This window comes from Loxodonta africana, chromosome 19, assembly GCF_030014295.1.
Source record: "Loxodonta africana isolate mLoxAfr1 chromosome 19, mLoxAfr1.hap2, whole genome shotgun sequence".
NCBI classification, from domain to species: domain Eukaryota; kingdom Metazoa; phylum Chordata; class Mammalia; order Proboscidea; family Elephantidae; genus Loxodonta; species Loxodonta africana.
In genome coordinates, this window is record NC_087360.1 from 7,430,394 (window position 1) to 7,449,030 (window position 18,637).

Below are 18,637 nucleotides of genomic sequence, written 5' to 3' on the forward strand. Positions count from 1 at the left end.
TTTCTCTAATGGCTAATGATCGAGAACATTTTCTCATGTGTCTGTTAGCTGCCTGAATATCTTCTTTAGTGAAGGGTGTGTTCATTTCCTTTGCCCACTTCTTGATTGGGTTGTTTATCTTTTTGTGGTTGAGTTTTGACAGAATCATGTAGATTTTAGAGATCAGGCACTGGTCGGAGATGTCATAGCTGAAAATTCTTTCCCAGTCTGTAGGTGGTCTTTTTACTCTTTTGGTGAAGTCTTTAGATGAGCATAGGTGTTTGATTTTTAGGAGCTCCCAGTTATCTGGTTTCTCTTCGTCATTTTTGGTAATGTTTTGTATTCTGTTTATGCCTTGTATTAGGGCTCCTAGGGTTGATCCTATTTTTTCTTCCATGATCTTTATCGTTTTAGTCTTTATGTTTAGATCTTTGATCCACTTGGAGTTAGTTTTTGTGCTTGGTGTGAGGTATGGGTCCTATTTCATTTTTTTTGCAAATGGATATCCATTTATGCCAGCACCATTTGTTAAAAAGACTATCTTTTCCCCAATTAACTGACACTGGGCCTTTGTCAAATATCAGCTGCTCATACGTGGATGGATTTATATCTGGGTTCTCAATTCTGTTCCATTGGTCTATGTGCCTGTTGTTGTACCAGTACCAGGCTATTTTGACTACTGTGGCTGTATAGTAGGTTCTGAAATCAGGTAGAGTGAGGCCTCCCACTTTCTTCTTCTTTTTCAGTAATGCTTTGCTTATCCGAGGCTTCTTTCCCTTCCATATGAAGTTGGTGATTTGTTTCTCTATCACCTTAAAAAATGACATTGGAATTTGGATCGGAAGTGCATTGTATGTATAGATGGCTTTTGGTAGAGTAGACATTTTTACTATGTTAAGTCTTCCTATCCATGAGCAAGGTATGTTTTTCCACTTAAGTAGGTCCTTTTTAATTTCTTGTAGTAGTACTTTGTAGTTTTCTTTGTATAGGTCTTTTACATCCTTGGTAAGATTTATTCCTAAGTAGTTTATCTTCTTGGGGGCTACTGTGAATGGTATTGATTTGGTTATTTCCTCTTCGATGTTCTTTTTGTTGATGTAGAGGAATCCAAGTGATTTTTGGATGTTTATTTTATAACCTGAGACTCTGCCAAACTCTTCTATTAGTTTCAGTAGTTTTCTGGAGGATTCCTTAGGGTTTTCTGTGTATCAGATCATGTCATCTGCAAATAGAGATAATTTTACTTCCTCCTTGCCAATCTGGATGCCCTTTATTTCTTTGTTTAGCCTAATTGCCCTGGCTAGGACTTCTAGCACAATGTTGAATAAGAGCGGTGATAAAGGGCATCCTTGTCTGGTTCCCGTTCTCAAGGGAAATGCTTTCAGGCTCTCTCCATTTAGAGTGATGTTGGCTATTGGCTTTGCATAGATGCCCTTTATTATGTTGAGGAGTTTTCCTTCAATTCCTATTTTGGTGAGAGTTTTTATCATAAATGGGTGTTGGACTTTGTCAAATGCCTTTTCTGCATCAATTGATAAGATCATGTGGTTTTTGTCTTTTGTTTTATTTATGTGGTGGATTACATTAATGGTTTTTCTGATATTAAACCAGCCTTGCATACCTGGTATAAATCCCACTTGGTCGTGGTGTATTATTTTTTTGATATGTTGTTGAATTCTATTGGCTAGAATTTTATTGAGGATTTTTGCATCTATGTTCATGAGGGATACAGGTCTGTAATTTTCTTTTTTTGTGATGTCTTTACCTGGTTTTGGTATCAGGGAGATGGTGGCTTCATAGAATGAGTTAGGTAGTATTCTGTCATTTTCTATGCTTTGAAATACCTTTAGTAGTACTGGGGTTAACTCTTCTCTGAAAGTTTGGTAGAACTCTGCAGTGAAGCCATCCGGGCCAGGGCTTTTTTTTGTTGGGAGTTTTTTGATTACCGTTTCAATCTCTTTTTTTGTTATGGGTCTATTTAGTTGTTCTACATCTGAATGTGTTAGTTTAGGTAGGTAGTGTTTTTCCAGGAATTCATCCATTTTTTCTAGGTTTGCAAATTTGTTAGAGTATAATTTTTCGTAATAATCTGATATGATTCTTTTAATTCCAGTTGGGTCTGTTGTGATGTGGCCCATCTCGTTTCTTATTCGGGTTATTTGTTTCCTTTCCTGTGTTTCTGTAGTCAGTCTAGCCAGTGGTTTATCAATTTTGTTAATTTTTTGAAAGAACCAGCTTTTGGCTTTGTTAATTCTTTCAATTGTTTTTCTGTTCTCTAATTCATTTAGTTCAGCTCTAATTTTTATTATTTGTTTTCTTCTGGTGCCTGATGGATTCTTTTGTTGCTCACTTTCTATTTGTTCAAGTTGTAGGGACAGTTCTCTGCTTTTGGCTCTTTCTTCTTTTTGTATGTGTGCATTTATCGATATAAATTGGCCTCTGAGCACTGCTTTTGCTGTGTCCCAGAGGTTTTGATAGGAAGTATTTTCATTCTCATTGCATTCTATGAATTTCCTTATTCCCGCCTTGACGTCTTCTATAAAAAAAAAAAAAAAATTTTTTTTTTTTTTTTATAACCCAGTCTTTTTTCAGGAGGGTATTGTTCATTTTCCAAGTATTTGATTTCTTTTCCCTAGTTTTTCTGTTATTGATTTCTAGTTTTATTGCCTTGTGGTCTGAGAAGATGCTTTGTAATATTTCGATGTTTTGGAATCTGGAAAAGTTTGTTTTATGACCTAATATGTGGTCTATTCTAGAGAATGTTCCATGTGCGCTAGAAAAAAAAAGTATACTTCGCAGCAGTTGGGTGGAGAGTTCTGTATAAGTCAATGAGGTCAAGTTGGTTGATTGTTGTAAGTAGGTCTTCCATGTCTCTATTGAGCTTCTTACTGGATGTCCTGTCCTTCTCCGAAAGTGGTGTGTTGAAGTCTCCTACTATAATTGTGGAGGTGTCTATCTCACTTTTCAGTTCTGTTAAAATTTGATTTATGTATCTTGCAGCCCTGTCATTGGGTGCATAAGTATTTAATATGGTTATGTCTTCCTGATCAATTGTCCCTTTTATCATTATGTAGTGTCCTTCTTTATCCTTTGTGGCGGATTTAAGTCTAATGTCTATTTTGCCAGAAATTAATATTGCTACTCCTGCTGTTTTTGTTTATTGTTTGCTTGATATATTTTTTCCATCCTTTGAGTTTTAGTTTGTTTGTGTCTCTAAGTCTAAGGTGTGTCTCTTGTAGGCAGCATATAGACGGATCGTGTTTCTTTATCCAGTCCGATACTCTCTGTCTCTTTATTGGTGCATTTAGTCCATTTACATTCTGCGTAATTATAGATAAATGTTTAGTGTTGTCATTTTGATGCCTTTTTATGTGTGTTGTTGACAATTTCATTTTTCCACATACTTTTTTGTGCTGAGATGTTTTTCTTAGTAAATTGTGAGATCCTCATTTTCATAGTGTTTGACTTTATGTTTGTTGTTATGTTTTTCTTGGCTTTTATCTTGAGTTATGGAGTTGTTATACCTCTTTGTGGTTACCTTAATATTTACCCCTATTTTTCTAAGTAAAAACCTAACTTGTAATGTTCTATTTCGCCTTGTATCACTCTCCATATGGCAGTTCTATGCCTCCTGTATTTAGTCCCTCTTTTTGATTATTGTGATCTTTTACATTTTGACTTCAGTGATTTCCTGTTATGAGCATTTTTTTTTTAATTAATCTTAATTTGTTTTTGTGATTTCCCTATTTGAGTTGATATCGGGATGTTCTGTTTTGTGACCTCGTGTTGTGCTGGTATCTGATATTATTGGTTTTCTGACCAAACAGTATCCTTTAGTATTTCTTGTAGCTTTGGTTTGGTTTTTGCAAATTCTCTAAACTTGTGTTTATCTGTAAATATCTTAATTTCGCCTTCATATTTGAGAGAGAGTTTTGCTGGATATATGATCCTTGGCTGGCAGTTTTTCTCCTTCAGTGGTCTGTACATGTCGTCCCATTCCCTTCTTGCCTGCATGGTTTCTGCTGAGTAGTCTGAACTTATTCTTATTGATTCTCCCTTGAAGGTGACCTTTCTTTTCTCCCTGGCTGCTTTTTAAAATTTTCTCTTTATCTTTGGTTTTGGCAAGTTTGATGATAATATGTCTTGGTGTTTTTCTTTTTGGATCAATCTTAAATGGGGTTCGATGAGCATCTTGGATAGATATCCTTTCGTCTTTCATGATGTCAGGGAAGTTTTCTGTCAGGAGATCTTCAACTATTTTCTCTGTGTTTTCTGTCCTCCCTCCCTGTTCTGGGACTCCAATCATACGCATGTTATCCTTCTTTATAGTGTCCCACATGATTCTTAGGGTTTCTTCATTTTTTTAAATTCTTTTATCTGTTTTTTTTCAGCTATGTTGGTGTTAATTCCCTGGTCCTCCAGATTTCCCAGTCTGCATTCTAATTGCTTGAGTCTGCTCCTCTGACTTGCTATTGCGTTGTCTAATTCTGTAATTTTATTGTTAGTCTTTTGGATTTCTACATGCTGTCTCTCTATGGATTCTTGCAACTTATTAATTTTTCCACTATGTTCTTGAATAATCTTTTTGAGTTCTTCAACTGTTTTATCAGTGTGTTCCTTGGCTTTTTCTGCAGTTTGCCTTATTTCGTTTCTGATGTCTTAAAGCATTCTGTAAATTAGTTTTTTATATTCTGTATCTGATAATTGAAGGATTGTATCTTCATTTGGGAAAGATTTTGATTCTTTTGTTTGGGGGGTTGTAGAAGCTGTCATGGTCTGCTTCTTTATGTGGTTTGATATCGACTGCTGTCTCCGAGCCATCACTGGGAAACTTGTTTTTCCAGTAATTCCGCTGACTGGGACGCTGGCTCCAGGCTCCGAAAACAGTCGCTGTTTCCCCATATTTGTTCGTTTTCCATCTCTAAATCTGTGTTTGTTGTTCAGGGTTCGTAGATTGTTCTGTATGTGATCGATTCACTTGTTTTTCCGAGTCTTTGTTGCAAGAGGGATCCGGGGTATCGTCTACCTAGTCCGCCATCTTGGCCCCGCCTCCTCCACCTAATACATTTTAAAGATATTTCTCCTCTTCTTCAGGATCTTTCAGAAAGGAAAAGTCAAATGAAAGTCATATAAAATATTGAACTCGATATTCTACAGGGATTGTTTGGGGAAATAAGAGGTGCCTTTCATTGGTGCTGAGAGTAGTAGAAACCTAAGTTCTGGCCTTTCTCAGAATGGGTTTCCTCACTCATTATTAAAACTACAGTGATTCAGTAGATGTTTGAGGTCACAAGAGTCCTTGGATGGATTTGGAACTCTGGGCACAGAGAAGTTAACCCAATTGTTAAAGATTCTACCACCTGGCATGGACTTAGTCACATGCGACCTGGCCTAAACTTCCGTGCCTTCTGGGCCTTCTGATCCACAGAGGTTTACCATGTAACTCAAGACGCCATCATCACAGTAAGGCCAAAAAAGGTTTCAGGACCAGCTACGTAATTTACAAGGCTCAGTGCAAAATGAAAATGCAAGTCCCTTGTTTAAAAATTGTTAAGACTTTTGAGATAGCAACAGCAGAGGATTCAACCAAGATGGACCCTTCTGAGCTTGTCCATGAAGCTGGCCCTGCATAAAGTCTATGTTTATATACATAGATATTTTTAAAGCTCCATAGAACCATGATAAGTGGAGATGGAGAATAAATATCAGAGGTGGGCTCATATATGGCCGTAATACGCAGGTTCCAGTCTATTACACTATAAAAAGATATGGTGGGGCGGAAGAAGGGGGGACCAATATTTTATTCCTTGTAAGGATTCCTTCATTATTTCCTCTTTTGAGGAACATTTATTAAGAACCAGGGCATGCACAGTAAAAACACAAAGAAAAAATATAGTCCCTGACCTCCTGGGGTCTATTGTAGAAACCATGACAAATATAACATTACAATTCAGGGTAACAGTGGTGAAGTTGGAAACATAGCATCCTACAGGAGAATTGTGGGGTTGTCAGTCATGTTTAAAGAGCTCTGGTGGTGCAGTGGTTAAGCACTTGGCTGCTGACCGAAACGTCGATGGTTCAAATCTTCCAGCTGCTCTGAGGGGGAAAGATGTGGCAGCCTGCTTCTGTAAAGAGTGCAGCCTGGGAAACCCTATCGGGCAGTTCTACTCTGTCCTGTAGGGCTGCTATGAGTCGGAATCCAGCCAAGGGCAATGGGTTGGGGGATGGTGGAACGCTTCTCAAAGGAAGTGACTGTGAACTTTGACACTAGGGGTGGGTTCAACCACGTGAGTCAGAGGAGGCAGAAGTGAGAAAGAGCTATCGTTTAAATCGAGGGGACTGAAATGAAGAGTCTGGCTGGGGCAGAGCTGGGAGAGGTAAACAGAGGACCTAGGTTAGGGAGGGAAGGCTCTGTTCGTAACCCTCAGCATGACAGAAGCTTCATGACTAGCCTTTCGGATTCCTTTCTTAAAAACAAAAGCCCTGATGCATGCCACAACGTGGATGAACCTTGAAAACATCATGCTGAATAAAATAAAAAATAAAAATTTTTTTTTTTAAGTCACTCACAAAAGGACAAATATTGTATGATCCCACTTACATGAAATATGTAAGGCAAGTCTATAGAGATCAAAGTTTATTGGAGGTTACCAGGGCCAGGTGGAAGGGAGGGGAAAAGGAGGACTCACTGCTTAGGGGACACTGAGCTTCTGTAAAGGGTGATGGAAAAATTTTAAAAATTAGGGAATGGTAAATGGTGAGGCCTGAACAACACCATCTGTCGTAATTAACGCCTCTGAAGTATATGTTTGAAGATTGTAGAAACAGGAAATGTTTGTTACCTGTATATTTACCACACACACAAAAAAAATTTCTTCAGTTACAGAAGGCACTTATGCTTATGTTTAAATTCTAAGGATACACCAGTACCTAAAGAAGAGCCTTCTTTTCATGTCTCTCAATCTCATTTAGCAGAGGTGACGACATTTAACATTGGAGTGTGTCTTAGTCATCTAGTGCTGCTATAACAAAAATACCGCAAGTGGATGGCTTTAACAAAGAGAAATTTATTCTCCCATTGTCTAGTAGGCTACAAGTCCAAATTCAGGGAATCAGCTCCAAGGGAAGGCTTTCTCTCTCTGTCGGCTCGAGGAAGGTGCTTGATATGAATCTTCCCTTGGCCTAGGAGCATCTCAGTGTAGGAATCTCAGATTCAAAGGATGTGCTGTGCTCCCCGCGCTGCTTTCTTGGTGGTACGAGGTCCCCAACTCCTCTGCTCCCTTCCCTTTCCTTTTTATCTCTTGAGAGATAAAAGGTGGTGCAGGCCACACCCCAGGGAAACTCCCTTTATATTGGATCAGGGATATGACCCTGTAAGAGTGTTACGATCCCACCCTAATACTCTAACATAAAATTACAATCACAAAATGAAGGACAACCACAGAATACTGGGAATCATGGCCTAACCAGGTTCATACACACATTTGGCGGGGGGGGGGGGGTACATAATTCAATCCATGACAGAATGTATACATACCTGTGCACAAATAGTCTTGTTTTATTGTACTAAAGTAGGATCATACTATATACATTGTTTTGCAAAGTACTTTTATCATTCTAATCAGAATATAGAGATTAAGTTCATTCTTTTTTTAAACTTTTTTGTAGTGAAATATAATATAACAAATAATTTGCTAATTCAACTGTTTTTTTATGTGTACAATTCCGTGACATTAATTCATCTATTTTTTCTTTTGTTGCTTGTGCTTTTCGTATTGTACCTAAGAAGATTTTGCCTAACCCAAAGTCACAAAGATTTATTTTTATGTTTCCTTCTAAGAGCTTTCCAGATTTAGCTTTTACAACTAAGTCTCTGATCCATTTTGAGTTAATTTTGGTCAGCGTGGTAAAGAAATGTGTCTATCTTCATTCTTTTGCATGTGGCTATCCAGTTGTTCAAACGGCATTTACTGAAAAGGTTATTCTTTCCCTATTAAATTGTCTTGGCACCCTTGTAAAAATCAGTTGACCAACTTCTGAACTGTAAGTCCTGTTCCGTTGTCTATCCTTATGCTAGTACCACAATGTCTTAATTGCTGTAACTTTGTAGTAAGTTTCTAAATCGGAAAGTGTGAGTCCTCCAACTTTGTTCTTCTTTCTCAGGATTACTTGGCTACTCTAGGTCACCGTTAGATTTTTTACATCAAACTCCATACTACATTTCAGGACCCTGAAATACTCTTCTCTTTTCTTTTTATGTACCCCTGACAGTAAGTATAACCAGCTTCCTCTCTACTGCCTTAACTCCCAGCTTCTACTAAGGCATTTCCTTCATTACGGATTCAAGGGTCTCTTATTTACCACAAGTCAAGTGTCTTAACTCAATGTCGTTTACAACTTGTGGTGGCAAGTCTCCCAAAATTGCCCCCAACAAACCACTCTTCCCGGTGCTCCTGCCATTTTGTAGTCCATTCCCAGTGGCATATGGGCTGGCCTGTGACTTACTTTAACCAATAGAATGAAAAGGAGATGATGTTCTGGGTCTTCCGGTCCCAGGGGTTAAGAAGATCTGGAAGTTTCTATACGAATGCTTTTGGAAGCCCCAAGTATGCATGTGAGGAATCCAGCCTACCCTGTGGAGAAAATACATGAAGAAGCTGTATGACGATGCCACGTGGAGAGGCGCAAAACTGTGTGGAGAAGGGGAGAGGACCAGGTATCCTAGTGACCTGGTTGAGCCTCCAGATAACTCTAGCCCAGCTGCCATCTGACTGCCACCACATGAGAGACCCCAGACAAGGACTGCCCAGCTGAGCCCAGTCAACCCACACCACCATGAGAGATAATACAATGGTTGTTGTTTTAAGTCACTAAGTTTTGAGGCAGTTTGTCATGCAGCAATAAATAACTAAAACAGAAATACCATCTATGTTTCTGGTTAAGAAATGAAATATTTAATCACATAACCTCTTTACACCTTGGTTTTCTGATCTTTAAAATGGGAATGATGATAATAGCACATATCTCACAGGGTTGCTGAGGATTAAATGAGATCATGTATGCAAATCTCTTAGCACAGTGTCTGGCACACAGTCAGCAGTTGATAAATGATGGCCATTATTATTTTTAATTAAAAAAAAATGGTTCAATTTCATAACATGGAGGAATTTGGAAGGCATTATACTGAGTGAGATTAGTCAATTGCAAAAGGACAAATATTGTATAAGACCACTACTGTAAGAACTCTAGACAAAGTTTGAACACAGAAGAAAATATTCTTTGATGGTTACAAGGGTGGGAGGGAGGGAGAGGGATATTCACTAACTAGATAGTAGACAAAAATTTTCTTAGGTGAAGGGAAGGGCAACACATAACACAGGGATACTCAGTACAACTGGCCTAAACCAAAAGCAAAGGGCTTTCCTCAATACAACCAAGAGCTTCAAAGGCCAGAGTAGCAGGGATGGGGGTCTGGGGACCATGGTTTCAGGGGACATCTAGGTTAACTGGCATAACAAAATGTATTAAGAAAACGGTCTGCATTCCACTTTGGTGAGAGGCATCTGGGGTCTTAAACACTAGCAAGTGGCCATCTAAGATGCATCAATTTGTCCCAACCCACCTGGAGCAAAGGAGAATGAAGAACACCAAAGACACAAGGTAAATATGAGCCCAAGAGACAGAAAGGGTCACATAAACCAGAGACTCCACCAGCCTGAGACCAGAAGAACTAGTTGGTACCCGACTACCACCGATCACTGCCCCGACAGGGAACACAACAGAGAATCCCTGATGGGGCAGGAGAACAGTGGGATGCAGATCTCCAATTCTCATAAAAAGACCAGGCTTAATAGTCTGACTGAGACGGGAGGGACCCTGATGGTCATGATCCCTGGACCCTCTGATAGCCCAAGATTGGAACCATTCCTGAAACCAACTCTACAGACAGGGATTGGCCTGGACTATAAGATAGACAATGATGCTGTGAGGATTGAACTTCATGGCTCAAGTAGACACATGAGACTATGTGGGCAGCTCCTGTCTGGTGGCGAGATGAGAAGGAGGAGAGGAACAGGAGCTGGCTGAATGGACACGGGGAATACAGGATGGAGAGGAGGAATGTGCTGTCTCATTAAGGGGAGAGTAGATGGGAGTGGACGGTGGGGTGTGTATGGATTTTGTATGAGAGACTGACTTGATCTGTAAACTTCCACCTAAAGCACAATAAATAAGTAAATAAATAAAAAACAGTTCAATCCATTTGAATGGTCCATTTTCAAACTATAATACCATAATGAGTTAATCATGAGGGTCATAAATTCTAAGCGTAATTCCCACCCAACTCTTTGGGGATATTGCCTTAGCTTTTGAAATCATTCATGCTGACAAGTTTCTGTACAACTCATGCACTAGTAAGAAAAAAATAAATACATAAAAGAAGGATATGAGCAAGACCAGACGTGCCCATTTTGTCATGGGCAGACTGGAAATTCCGTACCAGGTACCAGAAACCAGGGAGGTCAGGATTTATATTCTGCCTGAGTGGCTGTGAACTTTGGTTTAGAATCATAAAATGTGAGAGCTTGGAGAAAATTTGAAGATGACCTAATCCACAGGAGGAAACTGAGGCGCTAGGAAGTTATGTGGCTAATTACTGGTAGAGCCAGAACAAGCACCCAAGGCTCCAGCATTTCTCTGTGTTATGGATTGAATTGTGTCCCCCAAAATTACATGTTGTAATTTCTAACCTCTTTATGCCTGTGTTTAGAATTCCATTTGTGAACGGGTTGTCTTTGTTATGTTAATGAGGCAGGATCAGTGTAGGGCATATCTTGAGTCAATCTCTTGAGATATAAAAGAGATTAAATAAACTTTCAAAAAGTAGAGATGAGGGAAAAGAGATGTCAAGCCACAGGAAGATTTCTCAGGAGCAGAAGCTCAGAAGAGACAAGAACCTTCCTCCAGGTGTGACACAGAGAGAGAGAGACCCCTCCCCTAGAAGTGGCACCCTGAATTCGGACTTCTAGCCTCCTAAACTTTGAAAAAAAAATTTCTGTTTGTTAAAGCCACCCACTTGTGGTATTTCTGTTACGGCAGCACTGGGTAACTAAGACTCTCTCTCTCTCTTTTTTAATTAAAAAAAAAAAATTCTTCTTCTTTTCTCATTTTATCCGTGACCAAAACGCCAAACAAATATTGTATTATAAAACTGTAACACTTAGAAAGGGAAAGTAAATTCTAGCCCCCAGAAATAACTACTCTTCATAGTCTGTTTTCCTGACTCTCAGTTAACAAAGGACCTGGTTGTTGTTGTCAGTTGCCGTCAAGTCAGCCTCCAACTCATGGCGATCCCACGCACAATGGAATGAAACGCTGCCCATTCCTGTGCCATCCTCATGATCAGTTGGGGACAGGACTATTTCACTGGCTAATTTTCAATAGTAGATCACCAGGCCTTCCTTCCTAGTCCACCTGGAAGCTCTGCTGAAACCTGTTCAGCATCACAGCAACACGCAAGCCTCCACTGACAGACGGTTGGTGGCTGCGCATGAGGTATGTTAACCGGGAACCGAACCTGGGTCTCCGAAAGGAAGGTGGCAATTCTACCATTGAACCTCCACTGCCTCACAATAAAGGCTGTTAGGATTGCTTTATGAAAATAATTGATCGGACTTCATTTTTCCGAGGATGATATTTTCCAAGCACGATATTCATGGGCAGCAAAGACCGGGAAAAAAAGAGCATCGATTATTTCACTAGAGCCATAATACAACCACACAATGCAGACCAGAGAGACCTCAATCCAGGCAGCCTTAGGGAAGAGGCAATAACATAATTAGAGACAGCGTAACATCATGGTGGGTGATGCAGGCTTGGAAGTCAGTTCTTGATTCAAATCCAAGCTCCTCTCATACTAGCTGGGTGGCCTTGAATAAGTTACCAACCTCTCTGAGCCTCACTTTCTTTATTTTGAAACGGAAACAGTAACCCAAACATTTGAGTCGTTTCTACTATTTGGCTATGTATATTAATAATGCTGCTATGAACATTTCTGTACAAGTTTTTGTGTGAGCATATGTTTTCATTTCTTTTGGATCTATACCTGGGAGCGAAATTGCTGGGTCTTATGGTAACTCAATCGTTCACAGTTTGAGGATCTGCCAAACTGTGTTCCAAAAAAACAGCACCATTTTGCACCCCCACCGGCAATGATTAGGGTCCCAATTTTTCCATACCCTCGACAACTCTTGCTATTGTCTACCTGCCAGATTGCTGCCGGGATGAAAGAAGATAATGTAGATAAAACATTGAGCATGGGGTGATCTAGCACATTGGAACCATTCTATAATGTAGGCGCCACCATCATAATCGTGACTGAATAATTCTGATTCCTATTAAAAAACAAACAAAAACGAAGCCCATTGCCGTGGAGTCGATTCTGACTCATGGCGGCAACTCCATGGGTTTCAGAATAGACTGAGCTCCACAGGGTTTTCAATAGCCGTAATCTTACAGAAAGGATCCCTGGTGGTGCAATGGTTGGGTGCTCAGCTGCTAACTGGAAGGCTGGTGGTTCAAATTCACCCAGTGGCTCCATGGAAGAGAGACCTGGTGATATGTTCCTGTTAAGATTACAGCCTAGAAAACCCTATGAGGCAATTCTCCTCTGTCACACTGGGTCACTACGAGCTGGAAATCAACTTGGCAGCACCTAACAGCAACAATAATCTTATGGGAGTAGATCACCAGCCCTTTCTTCCAAGGTATTGCTGGGTGGATTTGAACCGCCACCCTTTTGGCTTATAGTCCATCACAAACCATTTGCGTCACCCATGATCATCATCGAATAACTTTGGTTCCCATGGGAGTCTTAGGTCATCCCAACTCTATTGAGAAGGGTCTAAAAGCTTCTGTTACTGAACCCGGGTATGCAGCAACAATGGGCTCGAACATAGCAATGATTGTGAGGATGGCACCCACCTGGCCGTGTCTTGTTCTGTTGTACATAGGGTCACTATGAGCCAGAACAGACTCGATGGCAGATAACAACAAGAGCAATATGCATTGGAAGGAATACAGTTCTTATTTCTACCTCAGAACAGAAGCAATCCAATTCCTGGTGGTTAAGAGCTACAGCTGCTAACCAAAAGGTCGGCAGTTCACTTAGGGAATTTGCAAAAACCAAACCAAAACTACAAGAAACACTAAAGGGAATTCTCTGGTTAGAAAATCAATAATATCAGATATCAACACAATAGTAGAACACAGAACAGAGAAACCAGATATCAACTCAGATAAGGAAATCAAAAAAATAAAATAAGATTAAAAAAAAGCTCAAAACAGGATCAGTGATGTCATTATGTAAAAGGTGACAATAATCAATAAAGAGGGACTAAATAAAGTGGGCATAGATCTCCCATATGGAGAGGAAATCATGGCAATATAGGGAGACACAAGATAGGTTTTTACTTAGAAAAATACGGGTAAATATTAAGGAAACCACAAAGACGACTAACAATCCCACACTTCAAAATAAAAAAACAAGATAAACATAAAGACTCAGCAAAAACAAATTCAACTACAATGAAAAAGAGGAACACATAATTTACAAAGGAAAACTTCTCAGCACAAAAAAGTAAGTGGAAAAATGAAACTGTCAACAACACACACAAAAAAAGCATCAAAATGACAGCACCAAACTCATACCTATCTATAATCACCCTGAATGTAAATGGACCAAATGCACCAATAAAGAGATGGAGAGTTGCAGAATGGATAAAAAAACATGATTCCAGCTATATGCTGCCTACAAGAGACACACCTTAGACTTAGAGACACAAAAAAACTAAAACTCAAAGGATGGAAAAAAATATATTAAGCAAAAGGTTGGCAGTTCAAATCAACCAGGCACTCTGTGGAAACCCCATGGGGCAGTTCTTGTCTATAGGTCTCTACAGGGTCACTATGAGTCAGAATTGACTCAACAGTAATGGGTTTGGTTTTTGGTTCACTTAGCACAGCAAGAATTCATAAAACTGAAATACTAGAGGGTTGGAAGTGTTCTGTAGGGTTACACTCAGTCACACGGAAAAGCAATGCAATGGCCTATGAAGGGGTGTCCTGCTGTGAGGCAGAGTTTAATGTCCTTTTTAGGTCCTGCAGCTCAACATTGAACTTCCCTAAAATGGAGGCTTTTAAAATACCACTTTAAAATAAATCACTTACTTGAGCATGGAAGCAGGTCAAAACCTAATACAAGCGAACAAGAACCCCAACTTATTTTAACATAGACTTTTCACCACCACTGGCAATTCACAGCAGGCTCAAGTCTTCAAACATCTAATGAAATTTCATGCTTTCAGATAGCTTTTTTTTGCTAACTAGAGTAATTGTAGAGTTCTAGCATAGGAAAGCAATCCATGTTTGCGCAGAGGATGGCGCGGGAACATTGCTCAAATTCAGTGTGTCTGTCCTCAAAAAACAGACAATTGCTCTTTTCTCAGTCTTTCGAAAAAAAAAAAAATCATGTAGAGTCCTGGTGGCCACAAACAGTTAAGCACTCAGCTGCTTACTGAAAGGTGGCAGTTCAATTCCTTGGGAGAAAGATCTGGAGATCTGCTCACATAAAGGGTACAGCCAAGAAAACCCTAGGGGGCAGTTCCACTCTGTAACACATGGGGTCACTATGAGTCGAAATCAGCTCGATGCCACCTAACAACAATGACTTTGGAGTTAATTCATTTTGATTAATTAAAGAAAAACATGCCCATAATTCTGAGCAGCATCTGCTCCCCATCCAAAAAAAAAAAAAAAAACCATATGCATGCTGAGTTTTCTTAAATTCTTCTGAAAAATCATGCTGTTTAGCCCGACGTTATTATTATTGCGGTGGTGGTTTTGTTAATTAGATAAGCCAAGCAGATGACAGTGAATTTGGTCTTGAACGCTAAAGGCTGGATCTTTATCTACAGCCTTCCAAAAGAATGCTTGCTAAATATCAGTGATTCACAAATGACAATCGGCCTGCCTAAGCTTATCCTTTACTTTTAGAAAATTTTGTGGGCTCCTGTCAGCCCGGGGAATTTTTATTACTTGTTTATGGAAACAGTAGGTTGCGTAAGAGTCTAGCTGGCTTTTGTTTTTTTTTTTAAGCTATTTCGCAGTTTCCTGGTAACCATTCACTCATCTATTTCAACACTCTGAGAGGGAATAAAGGCGGGTGCGAGCCACACATTCACCACAAAGACACACACCTCTTCCCTTGAGCATTCGCTAGGTGAGGCGCTCCGTCCAACTAACCAGATCCACTCATGACCGGGAACGTCCCGCAGAAAGATGGCACTTTTCTCCAGGTAGACCACAAGAACTGCTGTGTGTTTCGGGATGATTTAATCCCCAAGGTGTTGGCACCAGTGTTGGGGCTGGAATTTGTGTTTGGGGTCCTGGGCAATGGTGTTGCTCTGTGGATTTTCTGCTTCCACCTCAAGTCCTGGAAATCCAGCCGGGTTTTCCTTTTCAACCTGGCAGTGGCTGACTTTCTCCTCATCATCTGCCTGCCTTTCCTGACAGACAACTACGTAAGGAAATGGGACTGGAGGTTTGGGGACATAGCCTGCCGGTTGATGCTCTTCATGTTGGCCATGAACCGCCAGGGCAGCATCATCTTCCTCACAGTGGTGGCCGTGGACAGGTATTTCCGGGTGGTCCATCCCCACCATGCTGTAAACAAGATCTCCAAACAGACGGCTGCCATCATCTCCTGCCTGTTGTGGGGAGTCACCATTGGCCTGACCTGTCATCTCCTCAATAAAGATTGGCTGACCGAAAACAACGGTGCGTTTTTGTGCAGCAGCTTTAGCATCTGCAAAAGCTTTGGGTGGCATGATGCCATGTTCCTTCTGGAGTTCTTCTTGCCCCTGGGAATTGTCCTGTACTGCTCAGCTAGAATCGTCTGGAGCCTGCGGCAGAGGAAAATGGACAAGCACGTGAACATCAAGAGAGCCATTCGCTTTATCTTGGTGGTAGCCCTGGTCTTTGTCATCTGCTTCCTGCCCAGTGTGGCCGTGAGGATAAGCATCTTCCGGCTCCTGTACACAGTGGGGATAGAGGATTGTAGCTCCTATCGCTCGGTTGACCTGGCATTTTTCCTGACTCTCAGCTTCACCTACATGAACAGCATGCTGGACCCCCTTGTGTACTACTTCTCCAGCCCATCTTTCCCCAACTTCTTCTCCTCCATGATCAACCGCTGCCTCCGGAAGAAGTCAGCAGGTGAGTCAGAAAATAACCGGAGCACGAGCCTGGAGCTCACGGAGGACCAGACCACCACCAGGAGTGCTCCGGAGGCTTTAACGGCTAAATAAGGTGAGCTATTGAGCCCCCAATATGTGACCAGAGCCACTCCTTAATTAACCCAGCCAAGAAGCAAGATTGTCACCAAGAACCACAATCTCCAGATACACAGTTTAGCTGGGGCACAGAGCAACATCACCGGACTTGGCCCAAGGTTTCCCGGGACTTCCACATTCAGAAAATCAGACTTAGAGTGTGGCCGAGTGAGCCACTTGGTTGGAGGTTGTTACTACAGAAATCTTGGAGAGAAGGTAGAGGAAAGCTTTTAGGCTTCTGAAACTCTTGCTTAATCTCTGCCACTCACAGGACTGAAGATGGCAACGTTTTCAACATTTCTGCTGACCAGACTCAGAGGCACAGAGAAGCCCATTGGCACCTGTGACTTGCTGGCCTCCTTGCTTCACTTGCTGAGACTTGGACAAGTCTCAACTCCTGGGGCAACAATTAGCATGACTGTGGACTCCAGCTGGGAGAAGAACTGAGTGATTGGAGGGGAGCTATGTTTCAACTGGAAGAAGCCTAGACATCATTAAACAAGACAATAGGTCAACTGTGCTTGAGGGGACCAATTCATCTTTCAGCCAGGCTGTAGCAGAAACAGACTAGGCAAAAAAAAAAAACACTCACAAACTTTGGTTAATATCTGAGTTGCCAGTGGAGGTAAGAAAGAAGGCAATGAGCTCCAGGAGGGCCTGAGCTAAACAGTGTTGTTAAGGGGAAGGAAAAGGTCTTCGTGCTCCAACCAAGGACTAATCCATTCCTCTCTTGTTTACACTAATTTGAGGGTTGAGCAGGTAAAAGCGCTCCAGGAAAGAAAGCAGCTTCCCACCTCTGTTTGTTTTTCCCATTAAAAGGGGAGCTTGCTGCTGCCCAGTGGTTAAGGGGGGGAGAGTCCCCCTGGTTCTATGGCTTATCACTTGTGTGTTTCTTACTTAGAATAAATCTACCCCTTCAATAAACTTTGATATGGGACACAGTCCGGCGTTGCATATGTCTGGGTCATGGTTCACAGAAATGCACTTCTTACTTAAGCAAGGACAATTATGGGTTGTTAACTATGTCCTGTTAGAAAAATCGCATACTGTAAAGTGAGAACAGGATACAGCCACTGAGCTACCTCATGAGACAGCTAAGTAAAAATTGCCTAGGTGTGGGACAAGGATGGAAAAGGACTGGGAACAAATAAGAATTATTAATAAAGATTTTTTGGGGAAGGGTAGATTGTGAATGCATCTTAAATTCTCTTTAGAGTTTGGTGAATTTTGCTACTAGTACTTGTGTAGTAAATAAGGAACTGGCCCAGAATGGGAAGAAGAGAGGGCTTCCTAGGGGAATAGTTTCAGTACCCGGTTCTGGGTTGGAGAAGAGATGAGTTGGTTTGAATCTCTCATCAGTCCAAGTTTCTCATACATTTTTCACTTCTAGTTTGTGTCACTCCTCAATTCTTTAACAAGAGGAGGCTTGCCTTGATCTCCCAACTTGGATACAGATAAGAAACTTAGAGACGCAGATTCCCAGCCCTGGATAGCAAGAAATGAAGAAAGAAAGGTAGAGGTTCCTGAATTTCTTAAATGCAGAGCCGATTGCTTGTTGTATCTCAAAGCAACATCACAAGAAGTAGAAAGTTAAAAGCAGGGATCACCTTACTAGAGCAGAAGAAATGGCAGACTAGTACTCATAAGAGCATAGGGACACTCCCAAGCCTCAAGTCTGAGTCAGCAGGGAGTCGGTTATGAAAGCTGAATTCTTTGAGCAGACAAGGTGGTTTGCGAGTGTTCAGAACTCAGCAACTCACATTCATTCATTTGTTCACATATTCAGTCCATTTTACGTACTAAGCACCAACTCTGTGCCAAGTGCTGTTCTGGTAGGTAGAAAGAGAGGAAAGAGGAAGGTAGCCAAGTGTCTTCTTCTGATAGAACTCACACTCCAGAGGGGCAGGCAGATGGTGAACAAATGAATGAAAAGGGAATTTTTTTTTTTTGTACTTTAGATGAAGGTTTACAAAATAAACTAGCTTCTCATTAAACAATTAAGACACATATTGTTTTGTGACATTGGTTACCAACACCACAACATGTCAAAACTCTCCCTTCTCGCCTTAGGTTTCCGATTACCAGCTTTCCTGTCCCCTCTTGCCTTCTAGTCCTTGCCCCTGGGCTGGTGTGCCCATTTAGTCTCATTTTGTTTTCTGGGCCTGTCTAATCTTTGGCTGAAGAGTGAACCTCAGAGTGACTTCAGTACTGAGCTATAAGGGTGTCTAAGGACCATATTCTCGGGGTTTCTCCAGTCTCTTTCAGGCCAG

At 40.9% G+C, this 18,637-nt stretch overlaps 1 protein-coding gene across 1 annotated transcript; it reads left to right on the forward strand.

The window, feature by feature from the left end:
- The first annotated feature begins 15,191 nt into the window (after positions 1-15,191).
- On the forward strand, positions 15,192-16,930 carry LOC100665073 (hydroxycarboxylic acid receptor 2-like). The gene has a single exon (XM_003420333.3). The coding sequence runs from the start codon at positions 15,291-15,293 to the stop codon at positions 16,341-16,343; it is 1,053 nt and encodes a 350-aa protein (XP_003420381.1). The 5' UTR covers positions 15,192-15,290; the 3' UTR covers positions 16,344-16,930.
- Positions 16,931-18,637: the final 1,707 nt, after the last annotated feature.